Source organism: Rutidosis leptorrhynchoides, chromosome 1, assembly GCF_046630445.1.
Source record: "Rutidosis leptorrhynchoides isolate AG116_Rl617_1_P2 chromosome 1, CSIRO_AGI_Rlap_v1, whole genome shotgun sequence".
Classification (NCBI taxonomy): Eukaryota; Viridiplantae; Streptophyta; class Magnoliopsida; order Asterales; family Asteraceae; genus Rutidosis; species Rutidosis leptorrhynchoides.
This window is the reverse complement of record NC_092333.1, coordinates 543,170,056-543,191,592: the sequence shown is the minus strand read 5'-3', so window position 1 is coordinate 543,191,592 and position 21,537 is coordinate 543,170,056. Positions and strand designations below refer to the sequence as shown.

General features: G+C 34.6%; 3 protein-coding genes and 1 pseudogene across 3 annotated transcripts; 1 reads left to right on the top strand and 3 right to left on the bottom strand.

The window, feature by feature from the left end:
• Positions 1-447: 447 nt before the first annotated feature.
• Positions 448-8,066, top strand: LOC139878600 (protein transport protein SEC24 C-like). Its single transcript, XM_071865376.1, has 25 exons — positions 448-561; positions 724-1,593; positions 2,391-2,624; positions 2,713-2,787; positions 2,874-2,972; positions 3,072-3,183; positions 3,367-3,494; positions 3,674-3,793; positions 3,922-4,002; positions 4,092-4,169; positions 4,314-4,406; positions 4,493-4,547; positions 4,717-4,793; positions 4,890-4,961; positions 5,073-5,156; positions 5,257-5,376; positions 5,480-5,548; positions 5,706-5,783; positions 5,935-6,073; positions 6,160-6,324; positions 6,665-6,813; positions 6,884-7,063; positions 7,300-7,388; positions 7,505-7,536; positions 7,708-8,066. The coding sequence occupies exons 2-25, from the start codon at positions 808-810 to the stop codon at positions 7,812-7,814; spliced, it is 3,222 nt and encodes a 1,073-aa protein (XP_071721477.1). The 5' UTR covers positions 448-561; positions 724-807; the 3' UTR covers positions 7,815-8,066.
• Positions 8,067-11,433: 3,367 nt separating this feature from the next.
• LOC139843105 (uncharacterized) lies at positions 11,434-11,976 on the bottom strand. Its single transcript, XM_071833182.1, has one exon. The coding sequence runs from the start codon at positions 11,974-11,976 to the stop codon at positions 11,434-11,436; it is 543 nt and encodes a 180-aa protein (XP_071689283.1).
• Positions 11,977-12,683: 707 nt separating this feature from the next.
• LOC139878584 (disease resistance response protein 206-like) lies at positions 12,684-13,253 on the bottom strand (annotated as a pseudogene).
• A 739-nt stretch (positions 13,254-13,992) lies between these two features.
• On the bottom strand, positions 13,993-17,803 carry LOC139878568 (probable U3 small nucleolar RNA-associated protein 7). Its single transcript, XM_071865375.1, has 8 exons — positions 17,675-17,803; positions 17,512-17,577; positions 17,324-17,413; positions 16,767-16,899; positions 15,680-15,798; positions 15,446-15,513; positions 15,282-15,330; positions 13,993-15,177 (listed from the first exon to the last, which is right to left on the bottom strand). The coding sequence occupies exons 1-8, from the start codon at positions 17,684-17,686 to the stop codon at positions 14,155-14,157; spliced, it is 1,560 nt and encodes a 519-aa protein (XP_071721476.1). The 5' UTR covers positions 17,687-17,803; the 3' UTR covers positions 13,993-14,154.
• Positions 17,804-21,537: the final 3,734 nt, after the last annotated feature.

The window sequence follows — 21,537 nt, the reverse complement described above, 5'->3', positions numbered from 1 at the left end:
ACATTAGATGGCAATCTTAGTCACTAACATGCATATGTCATCATCGATAACACAAAAGTAGTATAGGCTATTGCTTGTTTGCACTCGGCAAATGCCTAACTAATATACTTGCCGTAAATAAACAAAAATCATACTCCTATTACGTTACCAGATACTCCATGATAACTTAAACCACGATATTAACGTCATTAAATTGATCTTTAATACCGTAGTATATATTTATGATTTATGATTATGATTTATTAATTGCATGAAATTTTCATTATAATTATATTATATTATATATTATATTATATATTATATATTATGTTAATTAATGTTAATAAAAAATAAAAAATAACTATTCAAAATATATTTTATTACAAGAAATTACAATGTCATGTATTTTTGTGAGTAGATGTAAATAAATTGTAATGTAAAATAGTATTTGAGCCTCAGGCTGTTTTCCCAAATTTTCATCCCCTTTTACTCCCCTTGATCATCGGTTAGGTATTTCCTACATATATTCTTTTCTGACCTAAATTCCCTCATCAGTGATCCGATCAGTGATTTCAGCTACAGGTATATTCATGAATTGCATGATACAATCTACTCATTTATTTTTAATCTTTTATTTATCTATCTCAGATCTTAAAAATCGCGATTGATCTTGTCCATATTTGGTCACCTATTATCGCGTTTCATTCGTTATTGATGTGAAAATTGAATCGTTATCCGTTGCAGTGTGAAAGTGTTGAAGAATTGTGAGCGTGCATATATATTTACAGATAGATACAGACCGAGAGTTCAATTTTCTAGATCGTGATAATGGCAGCTCCCGGTGGACCTAGACCTGGCAATTTACCGCCTAATTATAACCCTAACCCTAATTTGATTGCTGATAATTTGCAAAACCTTCAAATCAATCGCTCTAATCAGCCACCAGGAAGAGGTCCTGTTCCTCCTTATGGTCAACAACCTTCTCAGTTTTCATCACCGTTTTCTGGACCTAATCGTCCTGGACCTCCGCCAGGTGCGGTTCCTAGAGGTGCGGTGCCACCTCCTAACGGACCTCCACAAGGTACATTGCCTCCTTTCATGGCTCCTAACCGAGGCCCTGGCGGCGGTCCTCCTGGTGTCAACGCCCCTCCTCCTTTTGCATCAAGGCCTATGGGTTCTGGACCGTTTCCGGCTCCAACAATGGGTGCTCCCGGTCCTCGACCTGGTCCTTTTGGAGGCCCACCTGTTCCGCCGCAGAATGTGGGTGGTGGTGGTGGTCTGATGAGTAATGGTCCACCATCGTTTGGACCGGGCAGTGGTATGCAAGGTGGTCCTCAGTATCCACCTTCAGTTGGTGTTGGACCAAGACCGTCTGCTGGACCTCCACCGTCTCCGCCAACAATGTCGTCGCCACCCATGGGTCCGTTTTCTGGCCAATCAACGCCGTTTTCTGGAAGTTCACCTGATAATCAACCGAGAGGGCCACCGTCACTAGCACCCCCTTTTTCTGCACCTCCTAGAGGACCACCAACATTTTCGGCTCATGGTCAAGCTATGCCTCAATCACAAGCTTCTCCTTTTGGGGCTCAGCCATGGCAAATGCAATCTCGACAAGTAAGTTTTATGTTCTAAATTTGAACGATCTTAGTTTGTCATTTCTAAGTGGACATTCTAGAGAATTTTATATAAAGTACACGCTAACATTTTCATCATGCTACAATATTAAGCTCTTGGTACTGTATTATCGTGTATTACTGTATTATATAAAGTACACGCTAAAAATTGGTACTGTATTAAGCTCTGATTGAGTTACATAATACTCCGTATTGTGCAAGACTGTGATCCATCACTTTTGTGTCAATTTTTCGCAGAAAGAAAGGAAACTAACGTGAATGGAGAAACAGAAAGTTTTAGAACATTATAGTTTTCTAAGCAATACAATACAACTTCACATAGATGAATATCAACTTGCAGATTATAGAAGTAGGAAAAGGATATCTAACTGCATTATCACATGACATAATGCAGCTGCACAAATAATACAGTTGTAGAAAAAGGTTTTTGGTGTTTACACATAAAACATCGATTACCATGTCCCTTGACAAATTATAGAAACTTTGCATATTTGGGATACAATATTTGACTAAAACACTGTCACTTCCTTTTTGTAGTTGACCAAATATGCGGATGATAATAACAATCTTAGAGACCTAAAATAACATGAAATACTTGGTACAAAGTTTGGAATTACTCAGTGTCATGAGTTTACTCCAAGATTCACAATCTACTAGAGTATCATAGACGATAGATCCGTGTTTTAAATATTTATCACTTTTTGTATGATGCCATTTTTTTTCCTTTGATCACTTGCATTATGATTTTGAGTTCTGATTTCATAAATATATGGTTAGAATGTACCACCTCCACCAATCCCGGGATCTGGTCAACAACCAACAGTGTACGGTATGCAACCACCACTTCCTAATCAACAATCAATGGCTACAATATCACCTGCTATGGGTGCTGGCGGTGGTGCAGTTACCGGACCATCAAAGATCGACCCAAACCAGATTCCACGCCCTATTCCCAATGCTTCGGTGCAACTACATGAAACTCGTGTGGGCAACCAGGCCAATCCTCCACCGGTATTACATCATTTTATGAAGTTTTTTCATTCTTAATAGCGTATTTTGAATTAAATAACGATTTCATACTTTTTGATGTATTTCGAAGCCTGCTACAAGTGAATTCATTGTAAGGGATACCGGCAACTGTAGTCCACGGTACATGAGGTGTACCATCAATCAGGTGATTTATAGTTTCTCATATCTACTTTTTGTGTTTGAAGATGTTGGTTTTATAGTTATTGGTTTTTTTTCTTCTTAAATTTTCAGATTGCTTGCACTACCGATCTTTTGAACACGTCTGGGATGCAATTGGCCTTATTGGTTCAGCCTTTGGCCCTCCCTCATCCATCCGAAGAGCCTATCCAAGTATACACATAACAAGTTTTATACTTTGTAATGTTATGATGCACTCCTTTTATCATGTTCTATTGCATGCATTATTCGTATAAATGGTTATATTTGCAGATAGTGGATTTTGGGGATGGTGGTCCTGTTCGTTGTTCTCGTTGCAAAGGCTACATCAACCCATTTATGAAGTTTGTTGACCAAGGAAGACGTTTTATTTGTAATTTTTGTGGTGAGTATTATCTGCTAACCACATATATATCTTCATGTCACAACCACTTGATTGATTGAGTATATCTTTCACATCTGCAAATTAAAACATTTATACGAATAATACGTATAAATTCATGTTGGTTCTTTAAACATGAGCATTAAAATATACAGGTTTTCACTCTTATTTTTTCTTCCTTTCCAGGTTTCACAGATGAAACTCCCCCTGATTATCAGTGCAATTTAGGTCCCGATGGAAGACGTAGAGATGCTGATGAGAGACCTGAGCTATGCAGAGGCACAGTTGAATTTATTGCTACTAAAGAGTTTATGGTATGTAGCTATCTTTCTATAATTGGTCCATGTTTGAAATAAATAGTGTATTGTAAAAACCAAACATATGAAAGAATTTGTCTTTGAATTATGTAATACTACCTTATAATTGGGATCCTATAATCCTATATATATATATATATAATATATAATATATAATATATATTGTGTCTTCCCAGGTGCGTGATCCGATGCCTGCTGTGTTTTTCTTTCTCATTGATGTATCAATGAATGCCATACAAACCGGTGCCACAGCTGGAGCTTGCAGTGCTATCAGCCGAGTTATTTCCGATCTTCCAGTGAGTTTGTGCTGATTGTAACCTATATCTGTGAATTTGAAGTACTAAATTTGCATATAACTGATGGTATTTGATTTTAGTTTTCTATGTGATTCATATGTCTGATCTATAATGACTGATTGGTGCAGGAGGGTCCTCGGACGATGGTGGGAATTGCTACATTTGACTCGACCATCCATTTCTACAACCTGAAACGTGCATTGCAGCAGGTTTTTTAATTTAAATGACAAATAGAAAGAAATGTAATAGATATAATACAAAGTTAAGTGTAGTAATTATCTTGATATTGGTGTTGCAGCCATTGATGCTCATAGTTCCTGATGTACAAGATGTTTACACTCCTCTTGAAACTGATGTTATTGTACAGCTCTCTGAGGTTAGTTATTCAAATTATGTACATTTTTTAGGGTTTTATTCACCAGATTTGGAAATTGTGATCTTTTATGGTTAATGACTTGCTGCATTCAAGATGTTTGAAACTAATATTAAATTTTTAATAACGTTATGGTTGAGGCTACAGTGTCGTCAGCATCTAGATCTATTACTGGAAAGCATCCCAACCATGTTTCAAAATAATAAAACTGCTGATTCAGCTTTTGGTGCTGGCATAAAGGTACTATATTTTCTGTATTGTCGATAAATTTTGTTAATATTGTAGTCTTTGCCTGTTACATAACTTCCATTTTTTGTATCACTTAGGCTGCTTTTATGGCAATGAAGAGCACTGGAGGCAAACTTCTGGTATTTCAGTCAGGTAAGCTCTTGAATTTCTGAATATATATTTACAATTTATTGTTAGTGACTCACTCATATTGATCATAATTCACCTTTTTACTACAATTCATGTGTAATTCACACATAATTCACCTCTGGGACAATTTTGAACTTATTATTTGCTATATATATTTAAATAACAATTGCAGTGTTGCCTTCTGTCGGTATTGCGGCTCTCTCTGCTCGAGAAGCTGAAGGAAGAACTAATATATCTGCAGGAGAGAAGGTATATATACTTTTTGTTTATTTATGTTATTGCATATGTGGCGTGCAACCAGGTTCAACAAAAGTCTCAGAAGTGTTCATTATTCTGAAATTTCAGGAACCTCATAAACTACTTCAACCAGTAGACAAAACTTTCAAGACTATGGCCATTGAATTCGCTGAGTACCAGGTTAGGCTTCCCAAATTTGCATATGTTGTATTATTAACTTCTAGTTATCAAATCTATAACCTTTTCTGGCATGTTTTTTGTACTTATAAGATTGTTAAATAATACATTCAGGTCTCTGTTGATGTATTTCTTACTACCCAAAGTTATGTAGACATTGCCTCCATCTCCATTGTCCCAAGGACTACTGGAGGACAGGTACTTATCAATGAATCTTTTAGTTCATCATGTTCATCTGGTCAATCACCATTTTTATTATTTTTTCATAATGATAATTTGGACTTTCCCCTTTTACCAGGTTTATTATTATCACCCGTTTTCTGCTCTTTCGGACCCTGCAAAACTCTACAATGATCTTCGATGGAATGTTACTAGGCCTCAAGGGTTTGAAGCTGTGATGCGTGTTAGATGCAGTCAGGTCAACTTTCTATTTCCTCCATTTGAATTATATTTCATTATTATATTATATTAGTCACTAAGAGTGGCTGATTCTTCATTTTCTATTTCTCCCAATTCTGCAGGGTCTTCAAGTGCAAGAATACTCTGGAAACTTCTGTAAGCGCATTCCAACGGATGTGGACCTTCCAGCGGTTTGTTGCTACCCCTATATATATACATACACTCACACACTCACACACTCACACACTCTCACACACACACACACTCACACACTCACACACACACACACACACACATCTGGGAGTTGACATCGTTTGTTATGTTTGATTAAATTTTTATTTGTTACAGATTGATTGTGATAAATCCATCATGGTAACTCTGAAACATGATGACAAGTTGCATGATGGCACAGAATGTTCTTTTCAGGTATATCATCAATCAATAATATTTAATAACCTACTGAAACTCTGAATGATTATTTATTTGCTTAAACCATGTATATTTCTGTATTATCAAAACCAGATTCCTTTTCTTTCTTTCTTAATTATGTTGTATATTAATTAATAATGTTGGGCAGTGTGCACTTCTTTATACTACCGTGTACGGACAAAGAAGAATACGTGTCTCCACTTTGTCGTTGCCATGCACAACTATGCTCAGTAATCTGTTCCGTTCAGCTGACTTAGATACTCAATTTTCATGTTTCCTAAAGCAAGGTAATTAATCACTTCGTATCTTGATTAACTCGACTTTCTTTACTGTTTTGGGGGTAAAGTAAGTAAATTTTTGTGTTTTGATACAGCTGCAAATGAAATTCTTACAAACCCATTATTACAAGTGAGGGAGCAAGTCACAAACCTCTGCATCAACATTCTTCATGCTTATCGCAAGTTTTGTGCTACTGTTTCTTCATCTGGACAACTTATTCTCCCTGAGGCACTTAAACTGTTGCCTCTTTACACTCTTGGTACATTTTTTCTTCTGATAATTATAATAATGATTGGATTTGGGATGTATTTTATCTCTAACGGGTCACATGTGCCAAATGATAAAGCAGCATAAAAGGAACTAGTCAAATCAGTTGAAAGTCATCCAAAGTGTAATCTTAATGCATAAAACCGTCATTTATTCAGATAAAACAGAAGATGGTTATTTTCATAATATAGTTTCTTCAATCATATTTGACATACTAATGTTATTGTTTTTACTGGAAGTTGCGTTGGGTACTGAAACCATACCTAAAAATGGCTTCTTATTATATCATGTTAATAAACACATTGATTTCATTGTTTGCTCCATTTTATTAGCTTTGATTAAAAGTACTGGATTGCGAACCGACGCACGCATAGATGATCGGTCGTTCTGGATCAGCTATGTTTTCCCTCTGTCTGCACAACTGGCAATTCCGCTTGTATACCCCAGGATGATAAGTATTCATGATCTTCTTACTATAAAGGTAATGCTTTATAAAATTTGTTTCTTAATAAGTAAGTATGGTGACTAACTAACTCTGTTTTCTGTAACAGGAATCAGATGGATCTGTTATTCCTGCTGTTATTCCTCTTTCAAGCGAACAAGTAAATGAAAATGGAATCTATCTTCTCGAAAACGGCGAGGATTGTTTGATTTATATTGGAAGCGCTGCTGATCCTGATACAATACGCCAACTGTTTGGCATTTCGTCTGTTGATGAAGTTCCTAGTCAGGTACAGTTTATTATTGTAAATTTTTTTTTTACTGAAAGTCTTTTTAATGATTTAATTGGTTAGATATGAAATTTTTCCATTTTACCTGTTATTAAATACCACGGGTCCCACCTATCTAACCACGTCGATTCTGGATGATAAAATGTCATTCGGGATTTTAACCTTTGCTTTTTTGAATCTTGTATTATTGTTTGTGTCAGCAGCTATAAAAAAATAACCTTTACTTTTGTATTCAGTTTGTATTGCAGCAATACGACAACCCTGTGTCGAAGAAGCTGAATGAGGTCATAAACGAGATAAGGAGCCAAAGATGCAATTACCTTCGGTATGTTTGATGTTTGCAGCTTCATTTCTTATATACGCGGGAACGAGAATATGTTCATGTTGATATATGAATGAATAATCTCTGTTTTTGACAATATTATATATTATTTCTTGCAGCTTAAAATTATGCAAGAAAGGAGATCCATCAGGTAACATAATAATCATCAATGAATATTCATTTGTGTTATACTGTCGTCTCGAAACCAATCGCCGTGACAGCAAAAGCCAAATTAACACTATATATTGACCACCCACATTCCTTCTCTATATTTATGTCCTTTTTAATACGTTTTTTTTCCCTTCTTTTTACTATTATTCAGGATCGCTGTTTTTTTCATACATGGTGGAAGACAAGTCTCCAAGTAGTCTCTCGTATGTTGAGTTCCTAGTGCATGTTCATCGACAGATTCAAAGCAAAATGTCTTGATGTGTTCTAAAGCACTCAAGTTTCATTTACAAGTGTTATGATGATATTCTTTTAGTGTGCCCAAAACAAAACATGGATCTCAAGATATATATAGAAAGGAAAAGAAAGCTCCCAGAGGTGTTCAAAATTGCGGCTTTATTGAAAACTAGTTGAGCGAAGTTTTTAGACGATAGGCCTTTTGGTTACATATTGCAGCAGCTTTAAAATGACCATAGTGAAGTTTTAGCATCCAATAAGTACTGTGGTTTGATTTATACTTTTTTTTTTTTTTTTTTTTTTTTCATTTCTTTAAAAGTGATATTTCTTTCTTAAGAGCTTGGGTATTTATAAATCAAATTACATACTAAGGGTGCTCCCAATGGTGAAGTTCATCCCTTCCCATCAACACTTCCTTCTCAGGACTAACTCACGACTAAACACTACCAACAATGGCATATTTTCTCAAATAAATTGGGACTCATTATATTAATTAATTAATTAAATGTACAAGTAAAGAAACAAAAGGTACCACACATATAACATAATCCTCCGTCCACGAATATGATTGAAATAGACATGGATAAGGACTAAAGGTTGAACTAAAGGTTGGACTAGAGGCTGGACTATTTGCTGTCAATAGTGTCCTTGAGGACTAAGAGGAGGACGGCTTGGAAGACATAACTGTTGGGAGCACCCTAATTGTTTTAATCTTCAAATATTAATTTCTTGTCGCATGGAAAATGGGTGTTGGTAGTGGTTTTCTTTATAAACATCATAAACGTAAGGTTTCATGTTCATTTGAGACATATATTTTTCTCTTATTATTACTTCCAATATCTGTAAGTTTTGCTCGTAAGTACAACTTTGATCTGAAAAAAGCAAGTGCAGAGGAGGTATTACAACTGTATTGTTACTTTGTTAAGTTTTTGAAGGAGTTATAAAGAGTTAATAAAAATCTTTCAAGACTTAACGGTCACACGATGGCACACGATCACAAGTCAAACCAAGTGAAGGTACTAACTTAAACGAAACGTCAAGTAATTGATTGGTCGTAGTGAAAGTAGTGAAAGAAGTTATTGCGATTGCGAGTTTCCCTCGTGCTAAGATTTTTGTAAATCGTGGTACGTCTTGAATAAAGATGTTCCTAAATGTTTGTTTGGCGAAGTTAATCCGAGGTCTAGAAAGAGGACGATCGAGTTAAAAGATAATGTTGATGACTTGGATTACGGGGACACAATTCAAAACTTGTTTATGGGTCCTCAAGATGGTAAAGATGGCAGTTCATCGGCAATCAGGGGAGGAAATATGTCCTCATAGGCTTTTGCGGCATTCGATGGAATGATGACCCGTTTGGCGACGAGCCGACGAGAGCACACCGAGTGACAGATCTGCCAATGTGTTATCTTACAAGATGGGGAATCGGTATGAGACGAATTCCTGAAAGAGACGGTTAACGGTAAGTTGAAAAGGGCGGAACCTAGAGGTTGAGTGGTCGGGTTCATCTTGTGTGGTTCATTTGGTCTAATTCCTTTTCATCATCATGTTGTAATCGGTTTTGTTTGGTTAGTTTGTTTTATGGTTTTTAGGGAGACTCGTTTATAAATAGTTTTCGTTTTGATAGTTGCTTTCTAGGTGTGAGCTTACCCATTTTCTCGTCTTTTTGTATTGTTTGTTGAGGGCGACTTTCTTTGAAAAACGACATCTGTTCTATATACGAGTATTCGTAATTTTTGAAGAAAAAAAAATTAAAAAAAAGAAGTAAATGTACTATTGTAATTAAACCGAGTTCTCAAGTTTAAGATAACATGTCTCAACCCTTAATAGATCAGGGTACCCTCCCTCAATTACTCCGCACATTTACTCCTCTTTACTAATCTTTCCCTGCAATTATTTTTCCCTATTTCAATTTCCCTTTTCTCCACTTACAATTACCTATAAATATGCCTAACACAACTCACTCTAAAGCTATCGACGAGTACACACATGCTGGAACAACCACGCCGGCGTTTTCACCTACGGTTCCGGCGAATCCTTCTCACCGATCCTTTGGCGATTTCCTTCCAGATAGGTTGACTCGTTTAAAGATGGAGAAGAAGAAAAGAAAGGAAGAGTCGAAGGCGAATCGAGTAGACGATACGATGGAAGATAGGCCATCACCAATTTTAATTGGGCGTAATGGAAGGATGTATTGCGATTGCGAGGATCTTGCGTGTGAAGGTTACTGCAAGTCGTGGTATGTTTTAAATAGAAAGCTTCTTAGGAAACAATTCGAAGGTGTGAACTTGCGGTCGAGAAGAAACGTCGCTTCTACCTCGGGTTCTTGTAAGCTCGTTGATTATGAAGATGATTTGGACTACGGGGACTCCATTCAAAATTTATTTATGGCGGTAAGATTGATAAGAAGTATGGATTTGTGGGCCCGGACGTTGACGTTTCTTCGGGGTCGGTTATAATGACTGACGAGGCCTTCACGGCTTTTGATAAGATGATGACGAGTATGGCCGAGAGTGAACCGGTCACTGATAACATTATAAACTCTAGTGAGATTCCGCGTCCACCGGTTAAGAATTTGAATCATCAAAAACGAAAGGAAAAAGTGGTTCAAGGCGCTGAAAGGGCGAAGTTCGGCGTGTTCATTAAGGATATTTGAGTTCCTTTATTTCGGTTTCTTGTTTCGTAGCATTCTTTGGATTTTGTTTGTCATTGTATCCGTATGCTTTCAGTTTTTGGTTGTGTTACGATTGTTTTTTGGTTTGGTGAGGCTTGGTATAGATAGTTCGTTAGGTTACCGCTTTCTCGGTTCGAGCCTCATTAGGATCATCTATTGTTCTTGTTGATTTCGTCTTCTTTTCGAAAACGTTTTCTGTTGTTATAAAAAGTTTTCGTTTTTTTCAGGGGAGGAAAAAAAAAAAAAGGAACACAATGCCTCACATGACTATCTATTCATAGATTATCAAATTCTTGCTAATGACCCCATAATTGTAAAAAGCTTTACAAGAACTGATTACCAATTGCACGCTAAAAAAATGTGGGCAAATCATCAAAGGATCACAACCTCTGTCGATAACCGGGAAAATACCAAATTTCAAGCAAATGTTGTATATCATCAGATGATCAACTTTCCTAATAAAGTGATAGCCATCAACAATGGCCAAACTTTCAAATCATCCATAAATAAAACAAATTATAACCAAAAAACCGAACTTTTACAAGCACAAGATAATGTTGATAAATAATCATTCATCAGTCTCCACTAAATACCCATAAAAATAAACAAAACTTGTGACGATTTTAGAACTTTATATATTTTATAAATATACCAAGTAAACATAGCTCCAAAATGCATACAAACACATATTTCACCTATTTTGAAATAGTCTCATTCCCATCATCCTTCATTTGATCAACCCCATAAATTGGCAAAGCTAAAGAATCAAAAAACTTTAAATGAAAAGATTTCAGCCCAACCCATTTCTTAGGCACTAGTTCCACCACACCAGCAGCAGCAGCCACCACATTATCAACAATCTCATCCACCTTCATTCCATCAAATTTACCAACTTTAACAACACTACAAGTTCCTTTACTCAACCACAATAAGCAACAACTAAACCCCATTTCAATCTCACCTTTCCAATCACTATCTCGCCGCAAATCCACCGGCACCGGAATCTTTTTCTTGTTTTTTATAAAACACTTTTCCCAATGTCTCCGGCAACATGCCAATTATCCTCCGGTCAGCCAAGAAAACATCAAATAAATTAAAAAGTTCAACTTTTGACTCAAATGATCTGTAATCTGACTTAATCTTGGAAAGTTTGATGATTTTTGTTATGGGTATTCCTAAAGCTTTGATCTTTTTATCGGCGTATTCGAATGTAAGCTTTTGGTTATTGGGTTTTGGCCGGTCGTCGATTATGAGGCAACTCCGGCAATATTCCGGCGAGGTATGTAAAGAATGGGGAATGGGTATCTTGTTTGGGTTTTTGGTGAATTCTTTTTGTGGGATCTTGTTGAGAGTTAGGATAAGGTAAATGTAATTATCAACGTAGTCGGAAATTGGTGTTTTTTGATCGGAGATTTGTTGTGCTTTCCATTTAAGCAAAGAAATCACTGTTTTACGGATGGTGTTTCTAGGGACTCTTTGAATTAGTTGGTTATCACTGGTGTTGACCGGAGCCATGATGAATCTTTCTTGCCGGCGGCACAGAGGTTAGGGTTTTGATGGGTGTTGGTTTTGCATAAAGTTCTTTAGGGGTTTATTGGAGCTTTTAAACATTTTAGTGGATTTGCACATTAGTCCCTACACTTACACAATATCATCATTTACATGTTAGAAAACTTTATTTCTATCAGGAGCTACTAACAACTAATCGTATAGTTCCCAATTTTATTGGCAACTTTAGATTAATCCAAGTATCTGAACTGTTTTTCGAGCCGATTAACTTCTTGGCGATCACCCATTTTACGGATGGGCGGAGTCATCGCGAGTGAACATACGTTGGCTACAAAGAGTAAACCTTATTGCTCCAAGGGTTCGAACTTGAGACTTATTAAAATTTTCACTATTAAAGTTTAAATCCTTACCACTAGACTACGACTCTTTCAAATTTATTACGAACTTATATTTTCTTTTGAAGTAGTAGCATTTTGCAAGCTAGCTTAAGTTGTGCTTAAAATTTTAAATCTTAAATTTACATAATTGCACAATAATATACAAAACTGCAAAAATAATAACCTTTATTTTAAACTAAAGTGTAAACACACAAGGTACAAATATATACTGTGTATGTCATTAAGACAAATGACATATTCCGTATTTATGCGAGCAAAGTACAGATAAAATGACACCAAAATAACATGTAGACCTCATGATCTCTAATCTTGTGGTTACCAACATTCGTAAAATTTTAAATCAAAACGAAGGCTGAAATGATATAAGTCACTTGGATCAAACATAGTGGTAGTAATTGTTGCGATCCCTCTGTGCATAAAGAAATCTCCGGTGCCACCAACAATTGATATCTCCCTAGTCTCCATTAATATCGGATTATCCCCAACCAAGTTGATGGTACCCTGATAATCGGTAATATTAAGAACAAACGAAAGTTGCCACAACGAGGAAAATGTATTTTTGTTGGCCCACGTGTACTGACCTTGGGCTCGACCGATTGGGGTGGAGTGAGGGTTATTGTCTCAAGTAACGGGATCATCAAAAACAATCACGTCGCCAAAATAAAATTGGTCAGCTAAACTAGTTTGATTTGCCCAAGGGGGGTTAGCGACAATAACCGCGGTGGCTTTGGCTCTATTATGGCCATTGTAGAGAGTTTGATGGTAAAAAAGGGTTAGGGTTTTGCATGGTTTGTAGTAGTGTTTCTTGTGTTGTTGGGATGCAGAAATTGTAAGAAACATGAAAAAGAGAGCAAGTACTATAATTAAACTTCTTTGGGCACCCATTCTAGCTAGTTTTAAGATAGTTAAGTTGTGAAAAACTCTATTTTTATAGGGCAAGGAGAGAATTCTATAGAATCTAATTTATAAGACTTAGAATGCATTTAAAGGATTAAAGTTCCTAAAAAAGAATTATACAGCCTAAAAGTTCAATTTCTAGTGGCACTCAAATTGTTTTGTATTAGAATTGGATATTTTAATATATAAAGAGAGTGTGTTTATAAACATGTTAATAAAGAAGTGTGAATTTAAGGAGTAGAAAACAAATACTATTATATTATATCTTGGTGACCATAAAAAAAAAAATCATAGAAAATACATGGCAAAGTACTAAAGTCGAAAAAAAGTAAAGAGATATAGTTAAACGAGCTGTCTTATTGATGTGCAAGTGAATTGTGCGTTAAGTATTTGAATTATTAAACTTTAAAGATATTCGTATAGTCCAATTGACTTACGTTCTTATAATAAGTTTGTCACTTAAAATGCTATTTCAACTATTGATCAATACTAAATAAATGTAAATATACTCACAAACTTAGATTAGTTTATATGATTGTTTTCTAATGCCAATCTAAATAAAGTTAACAACCAAATTGATAAATTCATCAACATATTCATGCCTTGAACCCATTGTACAGATCAATATGTTTACAAGTCTATAACACAAAAATGTAACCTTTTTTAAATTACTGAGTACTACACTGTTAAAATGAGATTACCAAAAAATAAAAAAATAAAGCCTCCTTAAAGTCCATCATACAGTCTATGGCAATTGCTATAAGCAATGATCAACATAAAATGAAATATATAACCTCATCCATATGAAAATCAAAACTGTAGATTTAGATCATTACTGTTTGCAGAATCAGGAATCAGCAGTAATAACCATAAGTTTTGTAATGAACTCTTAACTTTTTTTTCTTCGAACAAACGGTTGCAAAGCAACTGGAAGTTCACTATCTTCCAAAACTCTCTTTTGCTTCTTTTTCGGTACCCCATTCTCCATATCTTTCTCAACAAACGCCTTCTTCGCTTGTTCAATTCCTTCTTGTTTCTTCCTCGCCACTTTACTCGGCTTACTTCGTCCTTTCGTTTTCTTCTTTTTCGTCCCAACCTTCGCCGCCGTCACGGCAGCCGCCTTCTCCGCCTCAATCTCGTCTTTACTCAACTTCTCTTTCTTCTTCATACTCCTCAAACTCCCGATCTTCGTGGGGTCCAGCATGATCGACTCCGGCGGAAGCTTATCAAGAAGAACCCGTATTTCCTTCTCTCTCCTCTGTTTACCCGTTTCATAAGGGTTCGCAACCCACGAATCAAAATTGGGCTCCGCGGACCCCGGAATAAGAATCGATGATAACCCCATTGAATGACCTATCCCTAACACATCTTCATACGGTCTAAACATAACTTTATTAACTTGATAACCTTTCGTCATCGTATGAATCATGTACCGATCATAATCGTGCGAATCACAAGTTTTCAAAACTTGTACAAACGACCCGGTTGTGGTAGCAAGTAACCCTTTTTGACTAAAATCTAACGACTTTGCGTGACCCGGTAGCGTTTGGATAACCTCGTATTTTCTTAAATCCCAGATTTTTATTTTCTTATCCATGCCAGCTGTCGCCATGAGATGACCGTTTGGATGAAACGTGATGGCGGTGACTGGACCCTGATGACATAGCATCTTGACAAGTGGCGCAGCGCTAGTGGGCTTCCACATGCTGACTGTACCACCAGAATGACCTGATGCGAGAACACTATTGTAAGAGTTGACTTGTATAACATCCGAACGGCCAAGGGCAGTACGGTAATTTCCTACCATTTGGCCCGTAGTGATGTCTTGATAATGTAAATGACCGAATTTGTTTATAGATGACAAGAGAAAGTGGTTTTTAAGAAATTGAAGTTTCAGTACAGCTCCATGTTCCTGAAGGTCATTAACATTCAAATGTAACAAAAAAAACACTTTTTTACAAGTGTGATAATTAAAAAAAAAAATTGTAGAAAGTTTTGAAATTTCACAATACTAACCTTAAGACAATGAAGTTCTGTGCCAGCACGATTATAAATATAGGTGTACCTGCAGAATTAAATTCATAGTGAATTTAACAATTATATGTATATGTTGAGCAAAAATGCAAAAGATATTATTAAATAACTTAATACTCAAATTTCTTAGCAAAATCAAAACTTACTTTTTCTGTGCAGCAGCAAAAAATAATTCGTTATGCAAAAACACCACATCTCGAATGGTTTCTTGAACCTACAAGACGTACTACAACTTTATTTTACATAAGCAAACTATATATCTCAAACTAAGCAATATAAGAGCCGAAGAAAACAAAAAAAAACTAGTTGAAATGACAATATTGGTTATCATAAAGTAGTAGATACTAAAACTTTAGGAACTTAAGATCTATCATACTTACTTGCATGTCTTTAATACATTTCAAAATATGTAAGTCGATGATTGATATGTGGCCTTTTCGTCCTGCTGCTACCATATGACGACCACTTGATGTGTAATCCAGAGTGTAAGGACCAAGGTCTGTTCAAAAAGCAATAAAAATAAACATAATCAGAAAAAAATAAGCAACTAGTAATTACATACTTACATACGAAATTGAGAATTCAACTATGAGGTGTTGGGATTTGTGCTTCTAATTAACTGATATATAAATAAAGAATCTAGCTTCTAATTAACAGGTTATTTTAGAAGTCAAATAATCAGTTTTAAAAGTTATATATCAACTGTAACAGAACAGATTTCTAAAGGGTAACATAACAGCAGGGTTGCAAAAGACGCGAGATGGGGTCGAGACGGTTGGGATCTTACAACGTCGAGACGGGAGTCGAGACTGACGTTAACTTTTATATATATACACATATTTTAAAGTAAAAAAACTTTCGTTGCCAAGTTTGTAGCTATAACCGCTATTATCGTTAATATAATACAAAAAGGTAACGCTAAACTACGTCAATTTTGATCAATTTTAACCGAATTTTTGACTTTTGACCGGCGTTGACCAGACCTTTCCCGCATTTGACTCGACATTTGACCGTTGACCGACTTATTAGAAGACGAGACGGGGTCGAGACGGGCTAGTCACCAACACGCCGCAACGGGCGTCATTTACAACACTGCATAACATGTGTTCTTCTAAACATTAACCTGTTGAGAGACCTTTTATCTCCATTTCACAAACTATCTCTGATTTTTCAGAAAAAAGAAAGAAAAAGAATTTTTTTGGGTCATTTTATCTACAGGTTTCTTAACTTTTACTTAGCAGTTGACAGAACACATGTACACACTCTTTCTTACAACCCATATTCCTACAGTCAATTATAGATTTATGATCATTCAAAATCACATAATCAGTTTCAAAACGCATGTACAAACACCTCCAAACATGGTAAACAAACTACAGGGTAAAGATGCATAGAAATAAACATAAAATATAATAATTTTGTCACTTCAAAAATATTTAGTATATAAATTAGAGTAGAGTTGCAGACCTGGTAAGACTAAATCAAACTGATTCTTTCTACTAGCAATAACCACTTCTGGAGCAATTGATTGTTGATCAATCCTCCATGTTTTCTCAATGCCATCGGGTTCTAAAAGTCCACCCTCAGTTTGCATAAGCCACTACACAAAAACAATTACATGTAAGCACATACATTTTATAATAAATAGGTAATCAGTCAAAATATTGCTATAGATATTCAGGTTCAAAGTCGTACAATTATAGTTAAATACAAATGCATAGATACATCAACAGAGATTTCAACTACATAAAACCTCTGCTTCTAACAATACACATCAGCTTTTCAACTTGATCATTATACCAATAACTACTACGATTTAAACAGAAACCAAAAGGAACTCTAAATCAATAGACAGCGCGCGATATTTCATTTGAATCTCAACCATATTGCGATAAGAAACGCAGACTATTGATAACCGAATTTTAAAAAACACTTGGACTCCATTCCCCCTTCTTCACAGCAACTGCACAATATCATATCATATATAACAGTATATAAGTAGGAAAATGTGTTATAATTTTCACCTTTTCGGCCTTAGCAGCAGCATTTGCAGATTTCTTATACAAACCTTCTTTATTAGCAAGTTGACTCTTCAACTTTTTGTCTTTCAGAGACTGCAATATCCCCAACATTAATTGAAAAACGGTTTACTATAAACTCAATATACATACATATATAATATAATAACAATGATAAATTGATAATTTGATACCTCCAAATCAGCACCTTCACCCCTTTGATACTTCTTCACTTTGATTTCCAGTTCATCGGAGACATCCTACAAACGGCGAATGCCCATTAAATAAAATTCATACTATTACCAAAAAAACGTATATACACGAAAAAGTTTATATACACATGGTTGCGAGACATACGTGTATTTCCATATTGAAATTGGTATCTGATTACGAGGTGGAACCGCCGATGGAAGATAAACGATTGTTGAGGAGACGGCAACGGTGCCGAATACGGAGGCGGAAGGCAGGGGAGGGTGTACAGTAATGGTGAGTGGGAGGACGTTGTAAGGGTTTATGGCAAAATCAATTTTGTTGACAAAAATTTCAAAATAAACCCTAAAATTTACTTACTTTTTTGTTGTGGTTTTTTTTATATAAAAAAAATTAAATAACGAAAACTTCATGAATAATAACCAAGTCAACTTTAATGAGAGGTCAAAGAAGAATCCAACCAAAATTTAAAGTATGGCTCGAGACTAGAACACATAACTACCGAAAGTAAACATCGATCAACCTCTAACTACAATCGAGCTATCTCGGGACCAAAACCAAAACAAAGATCAAAGCTAACCAACGAGATACACAACACCTAAAAACGAAACTAACCAAACATAAACGCACCAAGTGTAAACACCTCAAACGAAGAAAATCAAAATGAAGAATCAAACCAAAGCAAGATCCCCATCTTCATTCCGAAGTGTAAAATCTTCACCCACTACTTTTTTTTTTTTTTTGCATTTGTTCGACTTTTTCTTAGTCGTAACTTTAGGAACACCTTAACTAGAGGAAGATTGGCTCGTAAAGTTAGACACCTCCTGAAGGCCCTTACTAGGAATGACAATGGATCAGATATTGATCGAGTGATGACGTATCCATATTCATATTCATTTTGTTTCATCCATATTCATGTCCAATTAGTTTTTGTTCATCCATCCATATCCATATCTACTGGATTAAGCGGATTAATGGATATCCAATGGATGTTATAAAAATGTTATAATATTTTCTAATGTGCGATGAAAATAAAAACGTAATATAGTAAAAATAAATATAACATGACATAATTAGAATTATCCAGAAGAACGTATAATATTTGTCGAATATATAACACATTTTGTTGAACTTACTATTAAACGTAGATTATGAAAAGTAAATATGTAATTTGCATGTTTATTTTGTTAGATATACGTGTTTTATTGTGATATATCATAATTATTTCATTATCATTATAAAGTTGAAAGCAAAATGTAAATCTAACGGTAAATGCATTTTTAAGAGTAAATATGTATACACATATCTATATTCATGTATTTGTATATGTATTTCGGGTTTTAATGGAATATCCATAGATGAAACTTATCATCAATGTCCATATCCATATCTATTTAGGTTCATCCATATCCGTATTCACATCCATTTAGGTGTATCCATATTTATCACGAAACGGGTGAATCAGATGGATATCTATCAGATAGCGTGGTCATTGCCATCCCTAGCCCTTACCAGAATCCTCGGCACTCGACTCGAAAACCAAAGGCTTCTTACCATTATGACTATCAAAGTTTTAGGCACAGAATCAAAGTTCGATAATTTGTTATCAACCACACGAGAACTTGCTTCATTAGTAATGTTTCAAATTTTTTTATGGATTTTTCTAGTTTCTAGTATAAAGTTGTGGATAACTTATTTTAAAGTTTTATACATTGTATTGTATACATACTCATTTAGAATTTAGAAAATGAATCTACAGTACCAACACAATAGCAATTGAGTTGTTAATTTTGACTTTTCAAACCTCTTTTTTAGTAGATATATAGCATTAATTGTGATATATAACATAAAAACAAGTTAGAGCAGTGTTAAAGGTTTGTGTTGTTGGATGAAAGGTTTGAGGTTCAAGTCTTGGTATCTCCATCTCACTTTTCCATTTTATTTTCTCTTTATACTAATTTATCCTTCATTTATTTAAGTTTTCATAACCCTATTTCTTTTTAGTCTTTATACCCATTTATCCTCCATTTCTTTTAACTTTTCATAGGGCACCTTTAATATTTTTTATTTCCGATTCAGTCTTTCCAGTTCGATTCTTTTATTTTTAAATTTCTTTTTTATCTTACTTTTCTTACAATATTTATATGACTTCTTCTATTTTTTCTTGACTACTTTTTTTTGAAATATTTAATTTTACTTCTTTTTTTCCCCACTTTTTCTTTATACCGATTCTTCCTACTCTCACATTTGAGTATTAAATAACAAGAATATTCATATTATGTTGATTTTAACTATTTTAATTATTAATTCGAAATAAAATTTTCTTTTTATTTTTTTAATGATTATTAACGTTTAAATATGTAATTTAAAACATAAATTGTGTACATCGAAAAGCTGATTAATTATGCTATATATAAAAAATAAAGGTCCGCCGTCGCAACACGCGGATGGCCTCTAAACTTGTTTAAATAATAATGCACCTAATAATAATAATTGCTATTTACATTACTCTTAATTGTGTTAATGACAGGCTAATAGATATCTTTTTATATATTTTAAAATATTATGCCATATTCTCGAGTTTTTTAAAGTGTAAATGAATATATAATCACGCACGCTTGTCTGAGTGGTCACCGAGTTACCCAATGAAGCACATCACCCGAGTTTTATTTCTGGCTATGCCAAATTGTTCAAAAAGGGAATGTGACTACAGGGTGCGCATAATGCGCAATTTACCTGGTACCAGATTTCGCGCTCGGGGTGCTTGATTACCTGAGTTTTTACCTTCTATGGGGGATCCAATGTGCTCGTTCATAGGAGGATTTACTCGCTTACCAAAAAAATGAATATAGAGAAAATAAGAACAACGAATAATGAAATAAGCGAAAGTAGTGTAAAATATATTATATTCATTTTCGAGTTCAAATGAAAATAAAAGGAAGGAAAAAAAACCACTTAATTATATATTTGAATTGTATAAAAATGAATCAATTAAGTAATTTTATATTATTATAATTACCCTTTAAAATATAACTGTACAATGTTAATTTTATGAATGCAAATTAGTACAATACGTATAAATCTCGGTATCAACAGCTACTGGTATAACTATTGTTACATTTTATATTAGTTTTAGATTCAATGACTCTCACAAAAAAAAAAATTTATTAAGGCAGTAAGTGTTTGCATCTTGTACTCATATGTGTGTGTTGCCACAGTAGCTATTTCTAAAAGTGTTCCACGTGGAATGAAAAACGTTTTTAAGCATACAGTATGAACACATAAATCAGCAAATTTTACTTTTAAAAAGAGTTGCATGTGCAGCGCGATATAAAAAAATAAATAGAAATAGAACAGAGTTAAGAGATATATTTGTTTTCCACTATAATCATCTCAAGTTTTAAGCGCTTAAACGTTTTTAAGCGTACAGTATGAACACATAAATCTGCAAGTTTTACTTTTAAAAAGAGTTGCACGATATAAAAAATAATAGAAATGTAACATAGTTAAGGATACATTTGTTTGCCATTCTAATCTACATAAAAAGCCCATTTGTTTTCCCTCTAAACTCATCCATCTTCACTCCTTTCTTTGATAAAAAAAAAAAACTCAAGAATGAGTGATTGTTGATTTATCAATTCTTTCCTTTTCTTTTCGCTCAAAATAAAACTCGAGAAGACACTGTTAATTTAGTTCCCAATTTAATATGCTTTTTGTTACTTTGTAATTTAATAAATAATAATACATATAAACGGGTTATGAGATGATAACTAACTTATAACCCGCGATTTCGCGGGATTATGCATATAAACTTTTGTAGCTTGTTATTATATGATATGGTGTATTGTATAGTTCATTGTTCAGTTTAATAATTTGATATAGTGTATGCATTTTATTACAATTTCCCTAATTACTTTGTTCAAACCACCGCATGTTACTTGGTAAAATAAGACGGAGACATTTTATTCGAACTTTTTACCACATATACAGTAGCATATAAAATATAACCT